Consider the following 24,213-nt stretch of genomic DNA (forward strand, 5'->3'; position numbering starts at 1 on the left):
AATTAAGACTGTAATAACTTGAGTTGAAAACCAGCATGCAACAGCTTCTTTTAAAAATCATTCTGATGCTCAGTTCTGCTAGTCATCAGGATTGAATTACAAATGTTACTGTCTGCATGTTGAAATATCTTCTGCAAAAATGAGAGGCCTTCTAAAAGCAATCCCATCTAAGTATCATATTGTTATTTTTTCCCTAGATGTATGGCAGGTGTAGGCCATTACCCAGCAGAGATAGGCTCAGGGTTAACTTTATTGTGTAACGCCTCAAATGCCCTGGGATATGAAGTGTAGCCTTGCAAAGGGCACATATGTAGCTCTCTAAATGCTGTATATCATTCTAATCCACGGAGAGTATAATGGATCTCCTCTGAAGGGTGCAAGCTTTTCGACTCAAACTGAATATTAAAACATGTGTGCTCTCAAACCAGCTATTTGGCACCAGGTGTTAATTTTAATTTCACTCTATGGATTTTGCATTATGCAATATTTGATATTTTTTTCTTGGAGCATCAAAATACATTCTTTACCACAGAAAGGACTGCTGTTATAAAACTGTTAAAAGTTGAGCTAAAGATATGAATACGTTACTTTTATCAAGAGTTCGCCACAGTTTACTGTTAGTTTAAAAATGATAAAGTGGGAAGGATTGCAACTATTCGCATTTCTACAACTGCACTTGTGCATAGTTTGCATTTAGCCCTAAATAGGTCAGACTGCCAGTAGTGAAAAGCCAGGTGAATTGCTGGATTTCAAAGGCAGGACAGCAGTGGCCACTGAAGACAACCCTTGCAATGCCTCCATGGGCATCCCATCACTCTTTCCTCCTTCTGGCTCTGTAAGGTTCAAGGTCCATGCTCATGTGTTTCTTGACCTCCTCACACTTGCATCCAACATGGCTTGTTGCTTGCACTGGTGGGTTTTGTTACCACTACATTTGTCTAGTGGGACAGGAACTAGATGAAAAGAAGTTTGATCAATTCGAAGGTGGAAATGGTTTCCAGTATACTATGGTATAAACTCGATTTGAATGGCCATGCTGAAAGATGCAAAGCTCTGTACTTCTTTGCTCTGCGTCAACTCTTTTTGCTGATAGGCACCATGGCTTTGAGCCTTGATTCCTGGAGCGGTGAGGCCTTGTCATTTTTCTGTTTGCAAGAGGAGAGCAATGCTGAAGGCTTGGCTCTCTTCTTGCTCAACTCTGGGACAAATTTTTCCAAGTCTTGACTGCAGTTACAAATAAAAAGCAGATGTGATTATTTTTGTCTATATTAATTTCTGTAGCATGCATTATGTTCCCTGGCACGTAATCTATGAAAGCAGCTACGACACATGCTAATTTCTCTCTTTTCAGGGAAGTGAGATGTGTGTTGAAGTTTGGTGGTGGTGGTATTTGTTTTTTAATCATAAGTATTCCTGGGAAATTAGTGTGACTATCAAGTGTTCTGTCTACTTGGATGTGAAAGCCAACAGGTTCCTGCTCAGCGTGTGAAAATTTCCCAAAGCACTGACCTGTGAGAGCCCCGTCCCTATGCCTCATCAGACAGAATCAGGGGCACCAAATGAAATGATAAGGCAGCAGGTTAAGGAAACCCCAAAGGAAGATCTTCATCACTCAAAGCAGAATCAAATTGTGGAAGTCGTTGTCACAGCATACCATGGAGGACAAAACAACAAACAATTTCAAAAAAACTATAAGCAAAAATTATGGAAAAGGAGTCCATAAAGGACTATTAAATGCCAGATATGGGTGCAATTTCCAGCTCTGTGAATCTCTGGGCCACTGAGTGCCAGAAGGAGGAGAGTACAGGAAGAGGTAACACTGTGTGCTTTTACTTGCCTCATACCACTCCCTTATCCACCTTAGCCCCTGCCAGAGATAGGAAACTCTGCTCCTTGAACCTTTATTCTAGCCCCATACATCCTTTCTTAACAAAAAATCTGGTTAAAAATACTGGGATGTAATGGGTCCTTTGAATAAGGCTTATTATTCTGTATTGTATTGTGTCTAACAAGTGCAGAGAGGCCCCACGGAGGGTGAGTGGCCTGTTGTGTGATGTGCTCTACTCCAGTGAGGCCTATCTGTGCCATCACTCTTTGGTTCTCGTGCCTTAAGCCATTTTCAGTCCAGAATCTGTTCAGACATGACAGTGCGTGACCATGTTTTGCTAACGCTTGGCGTCTCAGCTAGAGCTGGCTCATGGCCAGCTAGATTGGACAGGACTGCAGCCAGCATGTGGCTGACTGCATCTCAGGGTGTATGTTATACCCATGGGAAGACCCTTTCCTTACCTCCAGAAGCAATAGCCTGGATGTCCTACTGCCCTTGTGAAGATGAGAGGGCACATGGAGGAGCTCCTAACTCCACACGCACCCCAGTAGCTGCCCCACTGTACACTGAGTTTTTCTGGTATAGTCAAAAGGATGGGATGGCCTTGCTGCCAAAATTGCATCTAAAGAGAGTGGTTGCCCATAGTAGTTGTAAAACGTACAGTGGAAACTTCTCTATCCCTCTCTTCCTCAAGAAGGTCACCACCAAGCAGTGCATTTGCTTGGGCTTCACCTTGGTGAGGCCAGCTTCAAGCATAGGGACCACATGCAGTATTCTGCTTCCAAAAATAGCTTTATGCCGAAAACCAGCCTCTGCATACGTCAAGGGCATCGGTCTCTTGTTCATTGTTAAGGCCAGACCAAATGTGAGCTTTTCAGAATAAATCTTGTAAAACTTTCCCATATCCCACTCTCCCCAGAGCTATCAGAAAGATTTCCCCTTCCTGAAGAACTTTGCACTTTTCTTCATCACTCAAAAGTCACTGTCTGAAATAATACCAAGCTCCAGGAGGAAAAAAAAATATCACCTTGGAACTAAACAAAAATAGAAGTTACTTTATCTGAATGTACCATGGGGTGTTTTTTTCTTTGACAAGCTATAATTTCCGCAAAATACTGGCTGGTAATGAAAGTGTCTTTTCCAGTTGTGAGTTGTATCCTCAGTGTAGCTTCTTTGGCTTGAGCGGACTAAGGCTGCTTTCCCCCAGCTGAAAATCTGATTCCCCAGCTATAGCAGTGTGACTGGGTGCTGTTTTCTAATCAAATAACCACTGTGAAATACCTGATTCACTTTGCACCCAACAGCTGTACTTTCAGCCTGTGTTCCCAGTCACACTCTGCAAACAAGCACAATAAGAAAGGCCAAAACAGCTGCAAGTTCTCAACAGAAAAAAAAAAAGAAGGGGGGGGGAAAAAAAGCTTGTTGTCAGGCTCCAGCTTAGGAAGGAAGTAAAACCATTTTTCTTTTCCGTCTCATGCATGTCAGCTGTCTTAGAAAAATTATTACTGCTCTGTTTTGTAACAGAAACTCCACAATATTTGGTAAACTACAAACTCCAATCTATTCATGGCCAAATACAGATTTAACATTTCTGATGCAGCCAAAACATGCTCAGTATGTCAATGGGCTGCAATTACTCTCCAAGAGAGCTTTGGAATTCACCTCCTGGCCCCAATTATCCTCCTTAAAAGAACTCATGAATCTTCTGTATTCGGACCATCCAGATCAATTTGATTTTAGTTTTAGATTTTGGCTGAAAAAAATAAACATTTAGTGAAGGAGGCTGTATTTCCTTGCCAGTATTAGTGCTCTCCAGAGCTGTTTAAGGGAATAATTCTATTTAATCCAACTAAAAGCACAAGCAGAAAACAACAGGTGACTGACTATTCGTTGGTTGGATAAAACACACCTTCTTTTGCATTCTGAATATTACTGGCTCCTCAGGTGACTTTCTTAAAATAAGCAAAATACAGGCTATATTCTGAGTTGGGTCATTAGCACACTTTTGCCATCAGCTTCAGTGGAATCACTTGTAAAGGTAGGAACTGTTCATTGTGGTATGGCTCTAAATAAATCCCATCCCCAGAATCAGGTAGCCATCATCTACAGAAGGAAAAACTTTGTTCTCAGAAATTACATGTTAAACCTTCTGTTGACTTCTGCAGCAGTGTTGTGCTGTAGCTGTGTAGTAAAGAGAGAAAAATGGATGGAGATGGAAACAGAGTCAGAGATGAGGGGTCAGTAGGAAGGCAGAGCGATAAGCAGAATACAGGGCAAAAGGAGATGGAAAGACTGCAAGAAAAAGTACAGAAGGAAAAGAAGGAGAATCAAGTGGTTGGCTGCTGATCAAGTATAAGCAAGTGGAATCCACCAGGGAAGTGGTGGATTCCCCATCATTGGACACTTTTAAGATTCAACTGGACAGGGTGCTGGGCCATCTTGTCTAGACCGTGCTTTTGCCAAGAAGGTAGGACCAGATGATCCTTCCAACCCGGTATTCTACGATTCTATGATATAAAGTATAATGGAAGAATATGAGAAACATTTTCAAATAAATTTCTCTCGGGTTGAGCATCAGTAACTTGCTGCTGCACCTAGCGCAGGCTTGAAGCTTCAATTCAATTTAGGTGACATGATAACTATGTTTTAAACATTTTTTTTTCCCCCACAAAATGTTTCGTAACAATTAAAGGAAACCCTAAATGAATACAGCAAAAATGTGAATTAAATGTTCATGACTTCCACCAAGCTGTTTCATATTTGGGCACTTCAGGGTGCGGTTGTCAGAGACGGAGGTACTGTAGGTCTATTTCTTTTAATCTCATGGATGACTGCTAGTGCTGAAATTTATGTCACAAACTAAATTGTCTAAATATGGTAAGGTTTGGTATTTCAAAGAGGATACAAGATGAACTAGATTCACTGGAAGGGCTGAGCTGATTTTCTAATTTTAGAAACCTATATATGAATATTTTTTTCTTTGGCTTTTAAATAGTTGGCATGAAAATATGTTTGCAAGATATTAATGCAATATAACCAGTTACAAAACAGGTTCCCTGACAGGTAGATTTTGCAACTAACTTTTTCTGAAAGCATACCTATCTCTGAAGGGACATAGTAAATTCTGAATAGAAACAAGTTCCAAGGAGATTGCACAGGAAAATTCAATATTTGCATGTACAAAGAGCTAAAAATGAGTGCAAATGACTGTGCAAAAGTGAGGCATGTAATAAGTGAAAAACTGAGGATTCTTTGCAATATGTTCCAGTAGATTCATGAATGAAACAAAAAAGAACATCACTACATTTCTTCGCTAAAAAATGCAGGCAATTGTTTGGGGTTATCTTTTTGATTAATTAAGTCATTGTTAGATTATCCTGATTTTTTTTTAACCCATTTTACTTCACTAATGGTCGTTTAATAGCTCAATTTTTAATGATCTCCATCTCATTGCATTTAATAGCTATATTTCCATAGAAACACTGCAAATCTGCTTTAGTTGGGCATCTGCTAATGAACATGTTTGAAAGCACTTCCTAGATAACTGTTAGTGAAAAAAAAAAAGAAGATTTAATGTAAGTGAACATTAAATTCTGCAAAAAGCTGTGTCTTCTGTATCCTACAGACCTAGTATCCCTTTCAAGATCATTTAAAGACAAAGCAAATACTAACCTTTTTTTTTGGAGGCAGTGTCATTGAAGGTAGTCAGTATGCTTACTCTCCTGCTGGTTTCACCAAACCCTCAAAGAAAGAGTTCCTACTTATCACAATATGAACCCAGTGATGACTTCCCCCTGTAGCTCAAGCTAATCTAATTCAATGATGAGAATATTTCTGCTAATGGCAATGTGCAGTTTACACAATAGCCTTTCTTTTGATCTGTGACTGAACCTGGAATGGGAAGTGTATTCTGGAAATATTTTAATTGTTCCTTGAGTCAGGCAAACGTCTGAATGAAGTGTGTGCTGCAGGACTTGAATGAATAATTTAAAGAATGTTACAAATAAAAATAATGCTGCCTTGTGCTTTCCACCAAACCTCCCTAAAAGCTTTGTGACAGCCCAGAAAAAAATGCCGCGAGTAAGACAGTAGTTGTTATTAACTGTATTTTGTAGATAAGGAAATGGCTTCAGAAAGGTTAAACAAATTGATCATGTTTGCGGTGTGAAGGAGTATGTACATTTAAGAGCAGAGCGTAGGTTGCTCCTGTGCTCAGTGCGTAGCTCTTAGCATTTGCCTTTCCTGCGCTGAAGAGAAATTGCAGCTTCAAGTTATCAATCAAGGTCACCATGGGAAGTTCAGGTAAAACTGGCAGGGTTGTCACCAAACATTTTTTAAAAATTCCTGTCTTTTAGGGGGAATGAGAAACATGATTTTCTCCAGTTTTTCATAGGTCCGTTGTGGTAAGTCACTTTGGCCTCCTGCCCTGTAGGAGCATTACGGATTTTCCATTATGGGGCAGGTTCTGTGTCCAGTCTGTGCAGAAGACAGAAGTGGAGGTATAGGATTCCCTTTGTCCAAAAAGCTGGAAGGGCACAGCAACTCGTGACAGCAGATCTCATCAGGTTTCAGTTCATGATGGTTGGGGGACAACGCTACTGGCTTTGATAACTCTCTGCAGCCTACAGAGCAAGAAGGGCCAAAGGCTGCCAATACTTCAGGAAGCCCACTAGAAGACAAATAATACTGGCAGAGTAAAAAGACACAGGTCCTTGGGTGTAAGAGGGATCCAGGCTGAGATGCACATCCAGGCTGAACCCTGTGGCAGCTGGAGAAGTCAAGCTCTCCAAGGTGGTCATTGCAGGATGACAGTGCTTGAAATAAAATGGGCGAGTAAAGGAAGCCCTTGGTGCTTTCAAAGTATTTTGTCTTCTGATGCTTGATTTTGACTGCCAAATTTTTAAAAGATTGTTGGCCCTATGGGTTAGATTTATGTTGTTAGTCATTCCCAAAGAAGTCATGTAGTGTAATCTACCTGTCCAGATTAGTTATGTACTCAGTGGAGGGAGACAGACTTTTCAGGAGGGGGATTTACTACTTATTATGGAAAACCGGATTTAGGACAGGAAGAATTACTGTCCAAAAGAACAGAGTGGAAAGAGAATGAGCAAGAGCCTGAAAATCTAAGATGCACTTAGAGAAACTTTAAAGTAGGTGGAGGAGGAGCTAATCTCAATTCTACAGCTGTGAGTCATAGGCTATGGTTACATTAGCAAGTAATTTGGTGCCAGAGGAGTGCATCAGTATATAGAAACAACTAATGCTCAGGCTCCTTCTTCTGTGCTGTAAGATGTCCCAGAATTTTACTTTGAACTAGGTTTAATCTGATCTTCTAGACCAAATGACCATATGAAGCGTATATCAGAAGCTGTTTGAAGAATCAATCACTGTTTTGGACCTTCCTGTCCCAGCTGGGGTTGCAGCATATTTGATGTGTATCCAAGACTGAGCTTTCAGTTTAGTTTCCTTTGAAAGAAATTGAGTTTGTATGGACCAAAACTGCTCTGTGAACTGAGCCAGCTGGACTAAGTGGAGATCATGGTGGAATTTACTCCACAACCATTGCTCCAAACCACAAAGCCCATATAAACACTTAAAATGCTGAATGCTCTATTAGGCGCTTTGTTTATGTTCCAGACACTCTATTTTACTCAGCAATTTCAATTTTCTAATGCCCTGTTAAACTGGGGTAACACTGCTCCTCACTTTTCGCCATCCTGCTAAACTCTGGCATGTTTTTTTAGTGTGAAGGCATACCTGCATGAAGCGGCCCTCCGAAGTTCCCAAATTAGCAACGGTAAGGTTCCCTTTGGTGAAGACAGATATCGAAGTCAACAGGACACTGTTGAACTGGCCCATGAACAAGTCAACTCTCTGCAAAGGAGTCGTAACTTCTAAGCGGTATTCATCATCTTGCGCTCTGCAGTATGAAGCATTTCTTGAAAAAGCCTGTTAGAAAATGAAGTACAGATGAGTACGGTCTTTACGAGTACGAATAGATCTTTGTCAGAGTGAAGTCATTTAGCACAAATGCATTTGACCAAAAGTATTTTAAAATGTTTCAAACTTAATTGCTTCATCAGTTATGATGTTCCATGAGGAAGGCAACGACTTCTTAATGTTACGGGAATGTTTCTTTTAACTTTTTTTTTTATCCTGTCTGTTGGGAGTAAGACATAGGGTCTTTATTTAACCAGATGATATATGCAGAAGCACATATATCAAGGCATCCTTTCTCTTAGAGACTTCCATAACGCTGCTTCTCCAAGGATCTCAGAATTCCTTGACTGCAAAGCCTGCCTAGCAACACACCTGCTTCTAAAGCAGTGATTCCTAGAAATTGATTGTCTAAAAATGTTGCATTTTTTAACCTTTTTTTTTTCATTAAAATAACAATTTCCAGTATTCTTCTCTTTCTGTTCTTTTTTCCACACCTTTTTCAGTGGTAAGACAGAAAAGTGGAGAAAAAAGTGGAGAAAGAGAAAAGGGAGATAAGCCAGGAAAAATACGTTGCTGATTGTGTATTTAAATGAAACGATGGGGATGCCAGCTTTTTATAATTACTTAGGCTTTTATATTGATCATTTATGTCTCATGCACTATTTTGTCCAATCTCTAGATGTCTTGAGTGTGCTATAATAGTTGCTGCATTTGCAAGATTTTCTCTTTCAGTTTGGGAATAGAGATTACATGTTTTTAATTTTCATTGGAAAAATTCTTGAACAATACACTTTAAGTTATCTCCAGAGAAGAATATAACCTGCTGTCCTCACAATTCAATAGTAATCTATTAACTGATAATTCCATTACTATTGATACTACATCATCTGTTTTGGTGAGATCGTACAGATAATAACCAGGAACCCCCTAAAGGATCTCTAAGCAGTTTAAATTTGGAAGTCATCTAGCATGTTCCCACTGTGACATACTTTATGAATAAACATGTAGGGAGGTTATAAAGGATCTTATGGTGGTTTCCTCTGTTTAAATCAATAGAGAGCTTCATGTTTCCTAATTTTTTTATTGATTCGTTGTTGTTACAAATATGTTTTAATTTTTTTTTTAAAAAGCTTGAATTAAACCTTTTAAAGACAGTCAGAGTCTTTCTGCTAAATTCAATAGATCAGGATCATAGCTTTAAAGAACAAGTGGGAGTAAAATTTTATTTTCTTGATTCAGATGGTTTTCCTTCTACTACCTATAATCAAAGTCTTATGAGAAAGCAAGCAATGAACCAAGAGTTTCTTGCTGGCTTAACTCTGGTAAATACTGGAGAAAAAAACAAGGCATTGAAAATGCTATTAGCAAAATGTTCAACCTAAATAGCTCAGTCCTTTGCTGCTGAGTCGTAACATTTCTGAACCGTGCACGGCAACAGCACTGGCGGGTGAAGCTTTCTATGATCCCTAGGAGTTGCAGTCAACTGTGGTGCCAGCTTTTCTCCGGGTGCACCGGCAATTTACTGTACCATTTAGGTAAAAACCTGCATAAGACCAAACAAGAGCAACGGAAATCTCTGTGCACTGCCTAACGATACAGAAAGAAGGCTTCCCGATTAGATCTGATACAGCAGTGACTTAACAGTTTGGTTGTCCACATGCTAAAGTGTTTGCCGTATTAGGTTTTTTTATTTACTGTTAAAGTATGGTGTGTTTTTCTCAGCAGGAACCGAACTTATACTTTGCACTAGGCACACTGAACATTCATCAAATACACTTTAAATATTTTTGACTGATCAACAAGGGACAAGTTTAGCTTTTCTTTGCTTTGGCCACCAAACAAGCTAAAAGCTTTACTCTTTTGCGTTCATATCCTATCCATTCTGAAAGTATTTCTGAAACATCTGTGCAAAGATTACTCATACGATGAGTATGAATAGTTCAAGTGCAGAAAGACGTACAGTTTTCATGCTTTTTGAAATAAGGCAGATTTCTGAATTTGCCCTCCTCCAACTCAGGATCTCTGCTCTTTGCTGTAACTCCTGTTTTTCCATAAGCAAATGGCTTTGGGGAGAGACGTTTCTGTGCTAACCTTAAAAGAGCACTTCCCCCTATGTAGTCATCTTAACACAATTTGAACGTCCTGACACGCCTCCCAAACCCCTGTTCAAGTTCTTTTTACCAAGTGGCTAGATTTTCCTGCTTGCCGCAACACCTTTCCTAGCTTCCCCGAAGTCAGCTCAGCCACAAAGTCAGCTCAGCCTTCCTCAGAGATGTCGTAATTTTGGGTATCTGCCCGAGAACCTGCAGACTGTTCCACATATGGCTCTCTCACAAAACCTGGCGCTTCATGGATTAACCATAATGTAAGGTTAGCTGTTTAAGAAATAGGAAGGCTTTGATCTTGGAGTAGAAACGCAGAGATTAAAAGGCTACTTAGAAAACTAAAGGAAGATTGATAACATGGAAAAAACTTCGGCAAAGAAGCTGCTTTAAATTAACTCTTTGAAGCCTGAATCTCTCCCTCCCTCCCTCCCTCTCAGTGCACACATAAGTATCCATTTGGCTGTCAATGTGGAAAAATAACTGATGTCAGATGATGCACTCTGGATATTATGCCAAGTTCCAGTGACAAATCACACAACTATTGAAATGGACGATTAGCGAGCGGGTAAGTGCTTGGGATGGGCTATATTGCTCCTCTTGGAGGTGCCGATTGTGCGTGATTCATAGTGAGGGCTTTGTGAAGCTGGTGTAGGTGTGCCACTGGAATGCAATGAGGTGTGGGCACGTCCTGCCTTTCGGCCGTGTCCAGAAGGGTAGGAGATAACCATCACTATCATATTTGTTCATCGAGGAAGTTGTGGTGTTTCGGAATTTAGCCTGGATTTGGTCTACAGAAGACGAACGCGCCAAAAAAGTCTCTCAACATCATTGAGCTGGACTATCAGGAGCTGTCGCTGTTTGGCAGTTAACTGATGATTTATATGTCATATTCAGTGAGCATAAAAATAATATTTTGGACAGAGTTGCACATTTGAAGCCATAACTGCAAAGGGGGGAGGAAATTTTAAAGCCCCTAATGAAAATCTCAAAAAAATACTCAGGTCAGTGTCAGAATAGAAGTGACCATAGGGTTTAGTCTCTAATCTGAATAACTAGACTCAGGGGGAAAAAAAAAAAATCAAAATTTTAACCAAAGACTTTTGGGGAGCTTTTCTATTGTTTGCAGCAACTGCAGTTTGGAGAAACACTCCTTCACGCTTGTCCTTCTAGAGCTGGCCAAAACCTGTTCTTCTTAGTTAAGTGCAGTGCTCAATTAGAAAGTGATATTATGTGTAATATCTTGATATTATGTTTAATGTCTTGAATAAACTAGAAATTAATGACTTAATCACTGCAGAACATCTAATACTGTCTTTTGAGCAATTTGGAGGAAATCATTAAAATTAAAATTTAATTTGACAGATTGGAGAAATGGTCTGAAAGTGACTAGGTAAACTTTCCTAGTGTCAATTGTAAAACACTACGGTTATGAAGGAGAACTGAAGTGAAAGTAGGAATAAGCAGGAGTTTTATTTCCTGCTGGTTTGTTTATATGACTTTTAACTTGTTGGCTGTCAGGAATCAAATTCCTAAGAATCAACTTCTGTTTTCTGCTATGTATCCTGGGAGTCTCCCTCAAGAGAAGTGGGCTCCCAGAAGTGCTGACAACATTTCTCCTTTGAGCATTTCTATGGCGTAACATGGAGCAGGGGGAAATGACCTACTGCTAAATGAGCTGGATCCTGATACCTGCAAATGGCAAAAATCCTTTTTCAAAGAAACTGCTGTAGAGTGAACGAATGGAAGACTCTACATAACAAATTGATTCCTAAACCGATTAAAAATAGAGACGGTGTATGAGTTGCTTATCTCTTCTGTTGTGGAGGTTAGTGAATTAAGATGAATAATAAAACTACAGTTTTCAGGAGTGTGTCCTACTGGAATCAAGAACATAATAGTGAAGAATTTATGTGAACAGCAGACTCTGAACAGGAAGAGTAACTGTGAGGAACACAAAGGAAGCTTATCAGATTTTCCTCTCTAAATTTGCTTGTGTATTTTTAGCCGACATAGGTTTGCTGTTCTGTAATACATATGAATTTTCTGGGTAGTTTGCAGTATTTCTTTTCAGGTGAGAAGTGGATTTGATCACCGCTTCCCTCCATGTGAAACAGAAGAAGTGAAATTCTGGCCCAAATAACTCAGTGAAGTTGTTGCCTGAAGAGAACGAGTGACTTGATCAGCATCATGCTTGAGGTCTGTTAGAGGGCTGGAGTTAGAACCTGTAGTCTGTTTCCCAGTCCCATGCAAATAAAAGTGAGGGACGTTATAAATTTCTCCTGTCTATCTTTGTTATCTTTGAAAAGAATTACTCCCTAAATTTCATAAATCTCATAAATCTTCCCAGTTGTCACGTACCGCTCTTTTTAATTCTGGACTCAGTTAGAGATGACTACTAAGATCCCTGTACTTATAGCTCTTTGACAAAATGGGGAGAGGAGAAAAATAAAGAGGACAAACTTTCTGGCTGCTGGCACATTTACAGACTCTGTTCACTTCATGCCTTCTGTCAGTTCCCTTGGCAAAGGGACTATCTCCCTCCTCCTTTCCCATGTGGTTTTATGCCATAGCTGGTCAGAGCGAATAAAGCGCAATGGAGAAGAGGAGAAATATATAAAAAGCTTTCTACTATGCTATCACAAAGAAATATTTTTCCTTTGCCATTTGCAAGACAGAAACTTTGTGAAATGGACAAAATTTTACTACTAGCAATTCTAAAAAGTCATAGTCACGTTTACTGTCCTCACTATACATAACTGTTACAGGGTGTCTGAATTCTTTACGGTTATAAGCACATTCAATGATGATACACGGAAAAAATATGGACACATTTATTTTTTGGAAGTAATTGACCAGAAAAGAATCTCTTGTGAACAAACTCCAGCACTATGCAACAGACAGAAGAGAAGCCAGCCAGCACTGAGGAACATGAGAAACAGAAATTCTTTGGATGTAGCATGTTGGCTTTTGCCAACATGATCAACTGCAAGTCCACAGCGAGGCTCCTCACCTGCTGGGTCAGCGTCACGCCAGCGTGAGTTCCCAAAACTTGCTGCTGCATTTCCAAGAGAAGCGACTGTGGGTAACTAAACAGGGTTGTCCATATGTCAGTACTAGTCACGGGTACTGTTCAATAGCAGGCCAAATGCACGTGAATAGTGTTCCTTCTTGCCACCAAGACTGCATTACATTCATATTCTCCCATTTCACTTCCTTTATCACATACTATCAATTAAGAGATTGGGTCTTTTGTATTGAACCATTGCACACAGCTGTATTGATAGGGTCAGTAAGCCCTCGGAAAGAGGTATCCCAAATGGATGAGTCAACTATTATTCGCCATAGAGACTAGAGAGAAGCTAGACTAGAGCAGTCTGCTGGGGACAGGCAGTGCGTACCCCACCTGCTGCTCTCACAGCACGGAAAGACAGCTAATTTCCATGTTAAAGTGGCCGTGATAGGTACTAGGGATGCTGAATTTCTCTTTCTTCTTCAAGCCCTGTTTTGTCAAACAACTAACTTGTTCTTCCCAAGAACTCCATGTTCCCAATCAGAAGTCACATCACATGAGAAAAGTATTTGAAAACACAGTGTTCAAAATGCTATGTGCTTTGTAAAACAGATTTCTGCGCAGCAGCAACAGACACCGGACACCGTTACCAATCACTTCTTGTAATCCTAAGGAAGGAAAAAAAAGAGTAAATGGAACGGCTCGATTTTGCCAGTGGACACAAATTGGTGTGCTAAACAATTCCCGCAGAAGGAGACCCACCATGCTTCTGGTTTCTTCTTGACTAGTGAAAGACACATCAATGGTGTAGGCGCTGTGAACTCAGTCCGTTGTTCATGGAGAACTGAACACGCCTGGGGCAGGGGATTGGGTTCTCCTGTTTCTAAGAACTGCTGAGGCACTGAAGCTTTACTCTAAAAGGTAAAAGAGTTTTTTCCTGGTTTTGTTTTAAACAAAGAATTGTTTCCCTCTTCTTCCTTCCTCCTCTTCCCAATATTCCTCATGTATTTGAATGCAATTCAAAGACTTGTTCTAATAAAATGCAGGAGAAGTATGTTCCCTTTCTGGGAACAAACTTTTCAAATCTCAACTGCAAAGTAGGAGACTTGAAGAAAAAGCAAGCAACTGGAAACAGTCCTTTCAGATGGAAACAATCAAGTGATCCCAACTACGCAGTGGCCACTACTATGTGTTGCTACTGCCTGGAGATGGTCCGAGTTACACAGGAAACTGACACTTCAAAATGCTACTTGTCGCAAAATAAGGAACAATTTAGAGGGAATTACAGAAGGATTAATTACCTTTAAGCTACTCTTTCAACTTCGAGGACTTGACCTAGAACTCACTGAAGTCAATGGAAAGATTACACAATTTTTTATGACCCCTAGAGAAAGAGAATTTTTTTTAAAGAACTCCATTGATGTAAAATTTTACATAGTGTCATTCCACTAACTCTTAAGACTTGTTGCTTTGATCTGCTTCACTGCTAAAATGAGAGGGGGGAAGGAAGTTAGTGTACTGATGCTCCACTTAAGGTAATAGGTAAGAAGACATCCATGTTAAATGTAATTAGTTAATACAAATTAAGATGATTACATGTTCTATTGTCAAGATCATTCAAAGAGTTATTTGCTTTTGTCATTGAAGAGTGCTGCATTAGTTCTCATAATCTGGTTAGTGCATTAGCACTAAGTAAATCGTATTGATTCAGCAGATAAAATGGACCTAAGTAATCTTCGTATTTTGCTGATTTCCCTTATATTAATTTAACGTTTAACTCAGTATACAGATTATCAAAGGAGAGGTGTTGACTAATTACACATTTTTAAGAAATAAAATAATGTGTCAGAGATGTGTTGATAAAAGCAGTTTTGCTGTACACTTGTAGTATACATCAGGTGCATTTTTCATAGAAGTCCTTATTGATGTGGAAGCAGTGATGTAATAGAAAAGCTGTGAATTCCAAGTAGAACAGTTATCCCAGGATAATGCTGAGTGTGGAGACTCTTACTCCAAGATAACATTGCACAACCACTGCATGTCTAGCCAAAACAGTGGTGCAAGAAATGTGTGGGATAGAAAGGAGTCCAGAAAGTAGGAGAAAATCATGCAATTTTCCCTAATTTCCACAGGCTGTGTGTTATCGCTTCCCCAAGATCATTCCTCCTCTAGCATGTCATTGTTTTCACCCACTCCATAGACAGAGCAAGTAATATTTCTTTGTGACCTACACTTGCTTTCTGAACCTTTTATGCCATAGATCTTCTTCCCTAGCAGTATTTTTTTTTTTTTATTTACTGTGGGATTTGACTCTGGTTTTACTTGTACGTTTGGAAATGAGGAGTAATTCCACTCTGATGCAAAAGCTGTCTGAGATCAGAAACCCACATGCCTCCTAGAAAGTTCGAGTAACACAACACTGTCCTGGGTAATTATAATTACCTACTGTTGCTTTAGTGAGCAATAATGACGGCAATATGTGGTCCTGAGTCAGATCAAGTAGAGTAACTACAGAAACTGCTGAGGTAAGGTTGGTGCTGAGTGAGCTGAAAGGCAGATGTCTGCTTTGTCAGGATTTATGTGTCTCTCCATCGTTTGGCAGCAGAACCTGAGGAAAATTCACTGCTTGCTTAGATGTATCAACTACCTACCAAAGCCAGGTGGGATGAATCCAGGACTTAGATCTGCATGTGGTGCACTGCAGAATCAGCTCCTCTTTCTCTGGAACATGGAACTGTTTATAAAGAAATCTAAGCAGTTCTTTCAAGAGGGGCTGACACAGTCCCATTGCAGAATAGTCATCATCAGAGTAGACAGGAACTTACTCTGGGGCAAAGGAGACCTAGAATTTGGTCTGAAGCCAGGAAGAGAGGCTTAGATCTCAATATTACACAACTCTAGTGAGTGTCCTTAATGCTTCATATCTGCTAGTCTACACTTTACACATCTCTTCTTGTGGGACTGTAAAGGTTTTCAAATTTGCCAAGTTACATAGGGCAAGAAAATTACTCTGTGTCCAGTTCTAGTCTTTAGCGCTATTTAAGGGCCTTCTGAAACTCTGAGACATAAAAAACACACGACCAGAGAATCTAGATATCCATGTTAAAAAAAAAGACTAATTTTACTTTCTGCCTGAAATTATTTCTGTGCAATTCCAGAGTAAAGCAGCAAAGTCACTCTTCCACACTAATAACCAATAGGGAACCCTGCCTTCAGTGGAAAAATTTGATTAAAAAGTCTGGAAATGGAACATTATTAGTAACTCTGGCTGATAAAGCAGTGCCCTTTGCAGAAAACGGTAGTTTAAGTGATACCACTTTTTCACAGACAAATCCAGCTTTCATCGAGAAGATGATAAAATACCAAGCAGCAGCACTGGGAGGCAGAGACAGGCTTCTAACAGGGCATCAGGAGAAGGGAACTCTGTAGTTTTTGCAGCACTCAGGGACTAACAGGTCAGTGCCCAGACCCCATAGCTCCTGGGGCTCAAAAGAGTCTGCAAAGATATCTACCACTCTGGGTGGTGCGGTACTTTCCAAAGAAGCTCCCTGACCTGCCTTTGTCCTTGCCTTGCCTTTTTCTTGGGAACTCCCTTGTGACGGTGTCCACATGGCCAGTCCCAGGGACAGAACAGCCCTTACCTCTATAGTTACACCTCTGCTGAATCTGGCCCAGCCTGAGATACCCATACCATACCATACCATACCATACCATACCATACCATACCATACCATACCATACCATACCATACCATACCATACCATACCATACCATATCATACCATACCATACCATACCATACCATACCATACCATACCATACCATATCATACCATACCATACCATACCATACCATACCTTACCATACCATACCATACCATACCATACCATACCATACCATACCATACCATACCCCCTACACACTCATACCCATATCCGTACCCGTACCCACGCCCATGCCTCCCTCTTATGCAGCTCACCCAGACTCTTCCTGCAGACCCTTAGGCCGTACTGTTTGCCCCAGTTGGGTCTTGCCTGGCCAGGTGGGGAGATGGCCATGTACCTCATGGAGCTGGGTGGGGAGCACACCCTGCCTCACACAGTATCATCCAGGGCACAGTGGGGACCCTCGGGGTACCACCTGGGCTTTCAGCAGAGAGGCAGTGAGCGCAGAACAGGAATGTGGATGCAGCCGGTCACCTTACTACTATGGTTTAAGCCCGTTTTAAAGGGTGCCAGTGCATGTTGCCCATCACCCAGACCCTCTTCGTTTATTCTTCTGAGGTGTCAGAACCCACAGAGAAGGTCACACAAAGTCTGTACGGAGTGCTGTATGCCATTTGATATAGCATTTCCAGAGGAACAGATGACTGAACCAATCCGATGGATTCTGGTGCCTGACTTTTAGGGAAAATATTCAGACGTGTTCTAGTTGCAATATAAAAAATATTTCCTCATGCTGTGAGATTATCTAAATAAGCTACATCAACCCTTCCTAATAAGAGAGTTGTGGTGTTATTTTTAAACCTGCTAAATTTTTTTAAGCCAAATGGTGTGGGATATTACGGTTACGGGGCCTCAAAAGAGTTATTTGTCTCTGTTTATTTTATTAAATATTCCTAGACATACCCTTAGGATGACAGATCAATAAGTGCCTTTGCGGTTTCCTGATAGAAAGCAGCAATTATTTTCTTCCATTACAATATAAGCATAACCCAATTTTACTCATCTATCATATGTGTAATGGTAATAAAGAAGCATCACCATGTGTTTATTTTACTGTCACTTTATCTTTTGTTTTGGCGATCTTCTGTTTTCGTTTCATGTTTCTCCAACTGTTTGTGCCTTTCATTTGATGGGAGTGGCAACCAGTTTGTCTTGCTTTAGGATACTTGTTGGGAACAGGGTAGCAAAAGCCTGTCTGTGGTTTCTCTTTTCCTGTGAGGTGAATGGAGTACTTTAGATTTTCATCTGAACTTACCTGTAGTAGAAAAAAAAACAAAACACTAGAACTTTACAGAGCTGAATCTGGATTTCATTTTTAGAGGTGTTTTTCCATGGAAGTCAGTAGTGATTGAAGTTGGGTATCAGAGGACAATTAAGCTCACAATCGTTTAGCACGTAGGAGACACAGAAAGGCTAAACAATGCCCATAAGATTATGATCTAACTAATGACAATAGAAATGTATAGTTGAGACTGTTGAGGCTAAACTCAACCCATCTTCCTCACTTGGGGAATCACATTTAATCCATGATAGAAGTGCACACTACTGGACTATTTCTGCAAATGAAATAAGCAGCATTTGTCTCCTCATCTAAGTAATCCTCTGCTTTGAGAAGTACCACACCGGGCTGGTAGTGACTAACTGACCAAATAAACTCTGCTAAAAGCCAGCATCCAGTTTTCTCGTCATTGTGGGTGAGGAGATTCCTGAACAGTGATTCAAAACCCTCCACAGCAGCTACCTCTCAGATATTCTTGTCCTGACTTGGGCAATGAAACCCTTTTATTGTGACTCCAAATTTTTCTTTTAATTCAAAGCCAGTTCTGTTTCCTCCTTGCTGTCATTGAAGTGACAGCCAGTGCTTCACTGAAGGAAATTATTAGGAAGTGCTAACTGGTCACAGCTCCGCTGAGGTACATCTGATATCAATCAGATGCGCCACTGGATTCACTTTTCCTAATCCTGGCTTCAGTGAGTCCAGGCTTTGGCTTATTATGTATTTCACTTAAACACAACTGGAAATGTTTTATTTTGATTTTATGTAGTTTTCCATGAGCACTGGAATAAGTGAAGCACAGTTGTGTCTGGATTTATACCTTGTGGTTGGTTGACTTTGCTGTCCAACTAAGCTCTGATGGAGACTTCTCCCATGGGTGAGCAATACTTGCTTTGGTCCTTGTGAGACCTTCTGATGTTTATAAAGGGGCTCCTTACATTTCATTGGCTTCCGTGGCCTGAGCGTATATTGGATCTGCCTCTGGATTCACACCTGGATTCCCATCTTTAAGATTTCTTACTGTGGAGGTTGTCAGGACAACTAACAGAAAGACAGGCATACAATCACCTGACCACATAAACTTCATTCCTTTAGGAAACAAGGCTAAAAGTTAACAAATATTGTCAACCACACTGAGATGAGTTGAAGTATTTCTTTCTAAATACTTAAAATCTGAGAAGAACGGCTTGAGGAAGTGTTTTGGATGTTTTATTCTGGTTTATTTTGGTCTAATTCTACCTTTAGCAGCCTCAGACTAAACAGTCCTGAGGGACAGCCACTTAAAAAGATGGACTACCCAAAGTCCAACAAAATTATGTACAATTGTCTTGTGGGACTTTTTTTGATAACATGAAATGGCCTTCATCAATCAGACTCTAACTGTAAATTATCAGAGAGCACTCCCTTGCAAACATTGCTAGAGGCTCATTTTTCTTTTTAATGTTGAAGTTAGTGGTGTACCATATTCACTGCTGTACTCTTTTCACTGTCCTATGACTTAATCTCACAGTGGTCAGTGCCTTTCACTTGCATCAGTGGTCTGTGGTTTCATTCTTTCAACATCAAAGAGAAAGATCATCTTGGCTACATTACAAAAAGCGAGTTTTGAATTTTGCCAAAATAAACTGTGACAAACTCTCACAGTTTATAAAAGCTTTCTTTTAAGTTGAAGGTGACTTACAAAGGGGAAAAAATAGGTTATGCCCTCATGTACGTTTTAATAATGTACAAAAAAAAAGGGCCTAAGAAGAGTTGAGGGGTTTGGGCTTCTTTCTTTTTTTTTTTATTATTATTTTATATCCTGCAAAATCAAGGAAGACCAGAGCTGACATCCCTGACACAAGCACAAGCATAAAACAGGCTTTCCTTCTTCTGCCTGCTCCTTCCCTTCCTTCACCTTCCAACCTTGCAGGTCTATTTTACACACCTGAGCAAAAGAAGTGTATAAAGGATGCTTGGCAAATTCTTGCCAATCTTTTTGGCCAATTGAAACCTGAAAAAACTCAGGGGACACTTTTCATTGGAGCCTTAATAAGTCCTCTGAAATAAAGCAAAGGAAATGGAATGGCAAAGCTTGACAGTCTTGATATTTCAGTGTTAAGCAAACAATCAGGACAGAAATTTCTGACTGCCTTTATGCCATTTAAAGCAACTACAAGAAACCACAGAAACATCTTCCCCTTTATCAATTTAATGTAGCAGAAATCAGAGTTCTGATGACATTTCTTGAAAATGGGCAACTATAATAAACCGTCTGCAGTATAAGACATTCAGTTCTGATATGCAAAGCAGCAGCAGACTCTGGAAAAGCTTTTGAAACAGGAAAGTACTTCCCAGCATGTGAAAAGTGGCAAATTATTCTGTCAATATTTTAATGGTATACTTTGGTATGAAAAGATCACCTTATGAAACAGGTGTATAGGCAAGAACAGAATGAGATAAGTTAAAGGCCACAAGCTTTAAAGTCAGTCACTCACAAATAAAATGCCCCAGGAAAAAGGAAAAAAAGTACTTTCAGAGAAGAACAATGTTCATTGTTAAAAACGAACTGAAAAATGAAAAAAAAAGGATATTAAGGCCTGAAATGAAAAATTAGGACAGCAATAACACAGTGAAGAAAGATAAGAAGTTGCTGTGCTGAATGTTTGCTAACTTCTTTCTAGTTCCTGAAAATTGCCTTCCCCCCTCCAAAAAAAAAGGGAATAAACCGCTAGGTCTGTTGTGGTTGCTGTATCAGCATCCACTGGCAACACCTACATCTGAGTTTAACACCTGGAGCCTGCAAAAAGCAGTCGTCCCCCGAATGCCAAGGCTGTTGTGATGATGCTCAAGATGGGGTTGGACCCCCCTCTGAGCACCTTCCTGCTCCTGGGGAGAAGACACAGCAGCTCTGTAATGGATCCTTCTCCCCAGAACCCCCTGTCTCACCCCTGGAAGCAAAGATCAGCCCTTCTCTTTCACTCAGGAGGCTCCCACCTCCAACCAGAGCATGTGCCAGCACCCCATCCTGACGCCCTGTGCTGGGCAGCCATGCTGAGGAGGACTCTGGTGGTATAGGGATGATGAAGGCCTGAGGTTCCCACCCTCACCAGGAGACATCCCAACAACAGGGCACGACAGATCCCATCAAGCCCAAATGCAGGCTGAGCTGTCGTTCAGTCCCGACACAGGGCTCACACTGGCTGGTGAGGCTGAGCAGAGCCCCACCATAACAGCTCTGGCCCTGCCGCCTAGGAGAGGACAGCGTGCCACCTCTGAGCTCCCGTTTTCTTGTATTTGAGAAAACCAAGCTCCCCAGAGGTGACATTTAAGGCCCTGCCGCGTAAACAGGTACAACTCAAAGCTCTAGCAGTTTATGTTTCAAAACAGAATCATAAAATCATAGAACAGTTTAGGTTGGAAGGGACCTTGAAGATCATCTAGTTCCAACCCCCCCGCCATGGGCAGGGACACCTCCCACTAGACCAGGTTGCCCAAGGCCACGTCCAGCCTGGCCTTGAACACCTCCAGGGATGGGGCCTCAACAACCTCTCTGGGCAACCTGTTCCAGTGCCTCACCACCCTCAAAGTGAAAAATTTCTCCCTAATATCTAATCTAAATCTACCTGCTTCCAGTTTAAAGCCTTCCCACCTCATCCCATCAATAAAATAAATGTTTAAAACACTCGATTCCCCGATTATGTATTTCCTTTACAAGAGCTGAAACCTGCACAGACACTGGCCAGAAGGGAAGAAATAACTTCTGTGCTTCCTTCGCTGGCAATATTTCAGGTGGCTGGAGAGCAGCAACCACCTGAACACACAGTGTACAGAGAGGCAACCCTCCCGACCCAGACTACCAGCATCCTCATTCAGATACACTTCTCACAGACACTTGTTTCATTAAGAAAACTGATTGCAGTGGGACCGTTTATGTATCGAGCATGAGTAATTGTATTACAATCTGGCTCTTCATGGCATGTTCCAAACCAGCTCTTTCATTTTTTTCTAAAGAGGGCAGTGATTCAGCATGAACGCAGTTTAAAATCTGAGTGATATTTTCAGGGACTCCTCAGTGCACATGGATACGAATGTTAATGAATAGTTTTTTGAGATATTGAAAGAAATAATTGCCTAAATGTTCCATTTATCTGCATCACAGTCTCTCAAGAACACAGAAAAATAATGACTTACAAACAAAATAAAAAAAGGAGTTTTTCCCCAGTTCCACTTATACTTTCTTCGCACCATAAGGACCTCGGTGATTTTCATAGTCAATTTACAGGAACTAATCTTTACAGAGATGAATCATCAGCAATGTGAAATAATCTGAAACTGAGGGGACGGCTACCAAGCAAAGAGAGAACCAGAGTCCCAAAATGTAACAAATTAATTGTCACTTACCCTGTTCAAGCAGTATTTGCTTTCTTTCCTGTAAAAGTGCTGGAGACATTTCATGTTCTGCTTGTCGACAATCTTGTTGAAGAACTCATTGATGGTCCGCACGGAGACGGCGCAGACAGCAGATCTGTTGGTTGGCTGAGAAGAGTCTGGTTTGCTTTGTGCAAAAACGCCGTAGAGAATATCATCGCTCAACCCAAGGCCCATTTCATGGGCTAGAGCTGCACCTGGCTTGCTTACGTAGGCAGCTTGCAAAATGTTGAATACCTCCTTTCGGATGGACCTCTTCCTTCGCTTTTCGGTAAAGATACACTCAAGAGGCATTTCCATGTAAGAACGCATCTCTGAGTCTAAAGTGCAGAAGCGGATAATTCTGGTGTGAAAAGCCTGGGAGTCGAGAGATTCTCTCTGAACAGTCAGAAAATAGACAAAGTGATCATTTTCAAAGGCATGGACATACCTAATGGGATATGAGTCGCGGAACTGAGGGAGGATATCTATATAAGACTGATCTGTGAGAAATTCAAAACCGTCCTGTGTTTCTTTTAACCTTCTAACCGATATTGAATGAAGTACATGAGGAGGCTGAAATGTAGATGCCACAGTATTTCCAACAAAGAAGTTGACAAACCTGTCCTTTTCAGTCACCAAAACTTTGGTTCCTAAAGTGCTTACAACACAGTCAGGACAATTATCTGCTTCTCCGTCCACCCGGGGTGAATACATGCAGTGCACCTCGCTTTCGATGTCAGCAGGGTTGTCAGGGTGAATGATGTGACGGTGGCAGATGCCTCCGGACACGCTACCACAGCTGATGAGCTGATCATCATAATAGGTTTCCAAAAGCAGCGCCATGTTGACATTATCTTTCCATATGCTGTTAGATAAATTGGCTTTATCTTTGCAGTCTTCGCATGGCGCACAGTCAGGGTTCTCCAAAATGGGCCCAGTCTTGTACACAGAAATGTTCTGGAGAGTTTCATTTAGTACATAAATCTTGTTGACTGCTCCAACATAAACATGATGCTTGTATAAAACTACATTCTGAATCGGTGTTTCTGCAATGAAGTTAGGGAGATCATATTTTACACTCAAATTCATCTCTGATTTTTTAGCTGCTTCTTTGCATTGTCCATGGCTCTTCTGCAGCAAGGCCAACAGGAATACGATAAACCCAGAAGGATGTGCAGTAAAAGGCTTCATTGTCAGAGATTTAATCTGTCAAAATATATTTAAAGGAAAGAGTGGTTATATTTCATATACTAAATCATCAGTTTATCAGTCAACAGAAATCCGTGTCTAGGCTGCGTGTATTAGCTGAACTATTTCAGTGTAAGAAGTATCGTAATCTTGCTTAGTGTCATTAATAGTCTCATGCTAGAAACTGCTAGCTACCGTTCTTCACGGGTACCCATTTCACCGCTTTCAGAACAATTCACAGAAGGATTTTCTTATGATGAATTTTGCAAGACCCCTCAGTGTGTTGCACGGCAGCAGAAGAGAGACGACTACGTCCACACGGGCATTAAACCCCTTAAAATCAGCTGACTGATACGATTTAGAACAAGATGGGGCACAGGTAGGTGAAAGCAAATCTGCTCTGGACACCCAGGACACAACTGCACACAAAGCACTGTCGCGCTTCAGTGTGTGGAAATAAGATATTTGGCAAGTTCCTCCAGGGGTTGAGCTGGTTCTCAGCACAGCTGCTCAAAAATGAGAAGTAGGAAAGACATGAAACAATGTGAAGATTTGAGCTGGAAGTGGGCTTCTCTTTTGTTCTGTTGACATTTGTGATTAACCAAGGAAGAGACTTTTCTCACCCGACTAAAGGAAGAAACCCCTCTCTCTGTCCCTCCAGCTCCCCCAAATCACTGTCTTTCATAAGGGCCCGGTTTGGGGAAAAAAAAAAAAAAAAAAAAAAAAAAGAATGTTTTTTTTCAGCCAGCT

The 24,213-nt window shown here is 40.8% G+C and overlaps 1 protein-coding gene across 1 annotated transcript in view; it reads right to left on the bottom strand.

The window, feature by feature from the left end:
• Positions 1-23,481, bottom strand: part of MET (MET proto-oncogene, receptor tyrosine kinase) — a 70,262-nt gene extending 46,781 nt beyond the window's left edge. Inside the window, exons 1-2 of the mRNA XM_082479444.1 lie at positions 22,267-23,481; positions 7,586-7,777 (exon numbers count right to left, since the gene is read on the bottom strand). Of these exons, the coding sequence (XP_082335570.1) occupies positions 7,586-7,777; positions 22,267-23,466 (1,392 nt within the window). The 5' untranslated portion in view covers positions 23,467-23,481. The remainder of the gene's footprint in view (positions 1-7,585; positions 7,778-22,266) is intronic.
• Positions 23,482-24,213: the final 732 nt, after the last annotated feature.

Source organism: Vanellus vanellus (assembly GCF_965231255.1).
Source record: "Vanellus vanellus genome assembly, chromosome: 1".
Taxonomy (NCBI): domain Eukaryota; kingdom Metazoa; phylum Chordata; class Aves; order Charadriiformes; family Charadriidae; genus Vanellus; species Vanellus vanellus.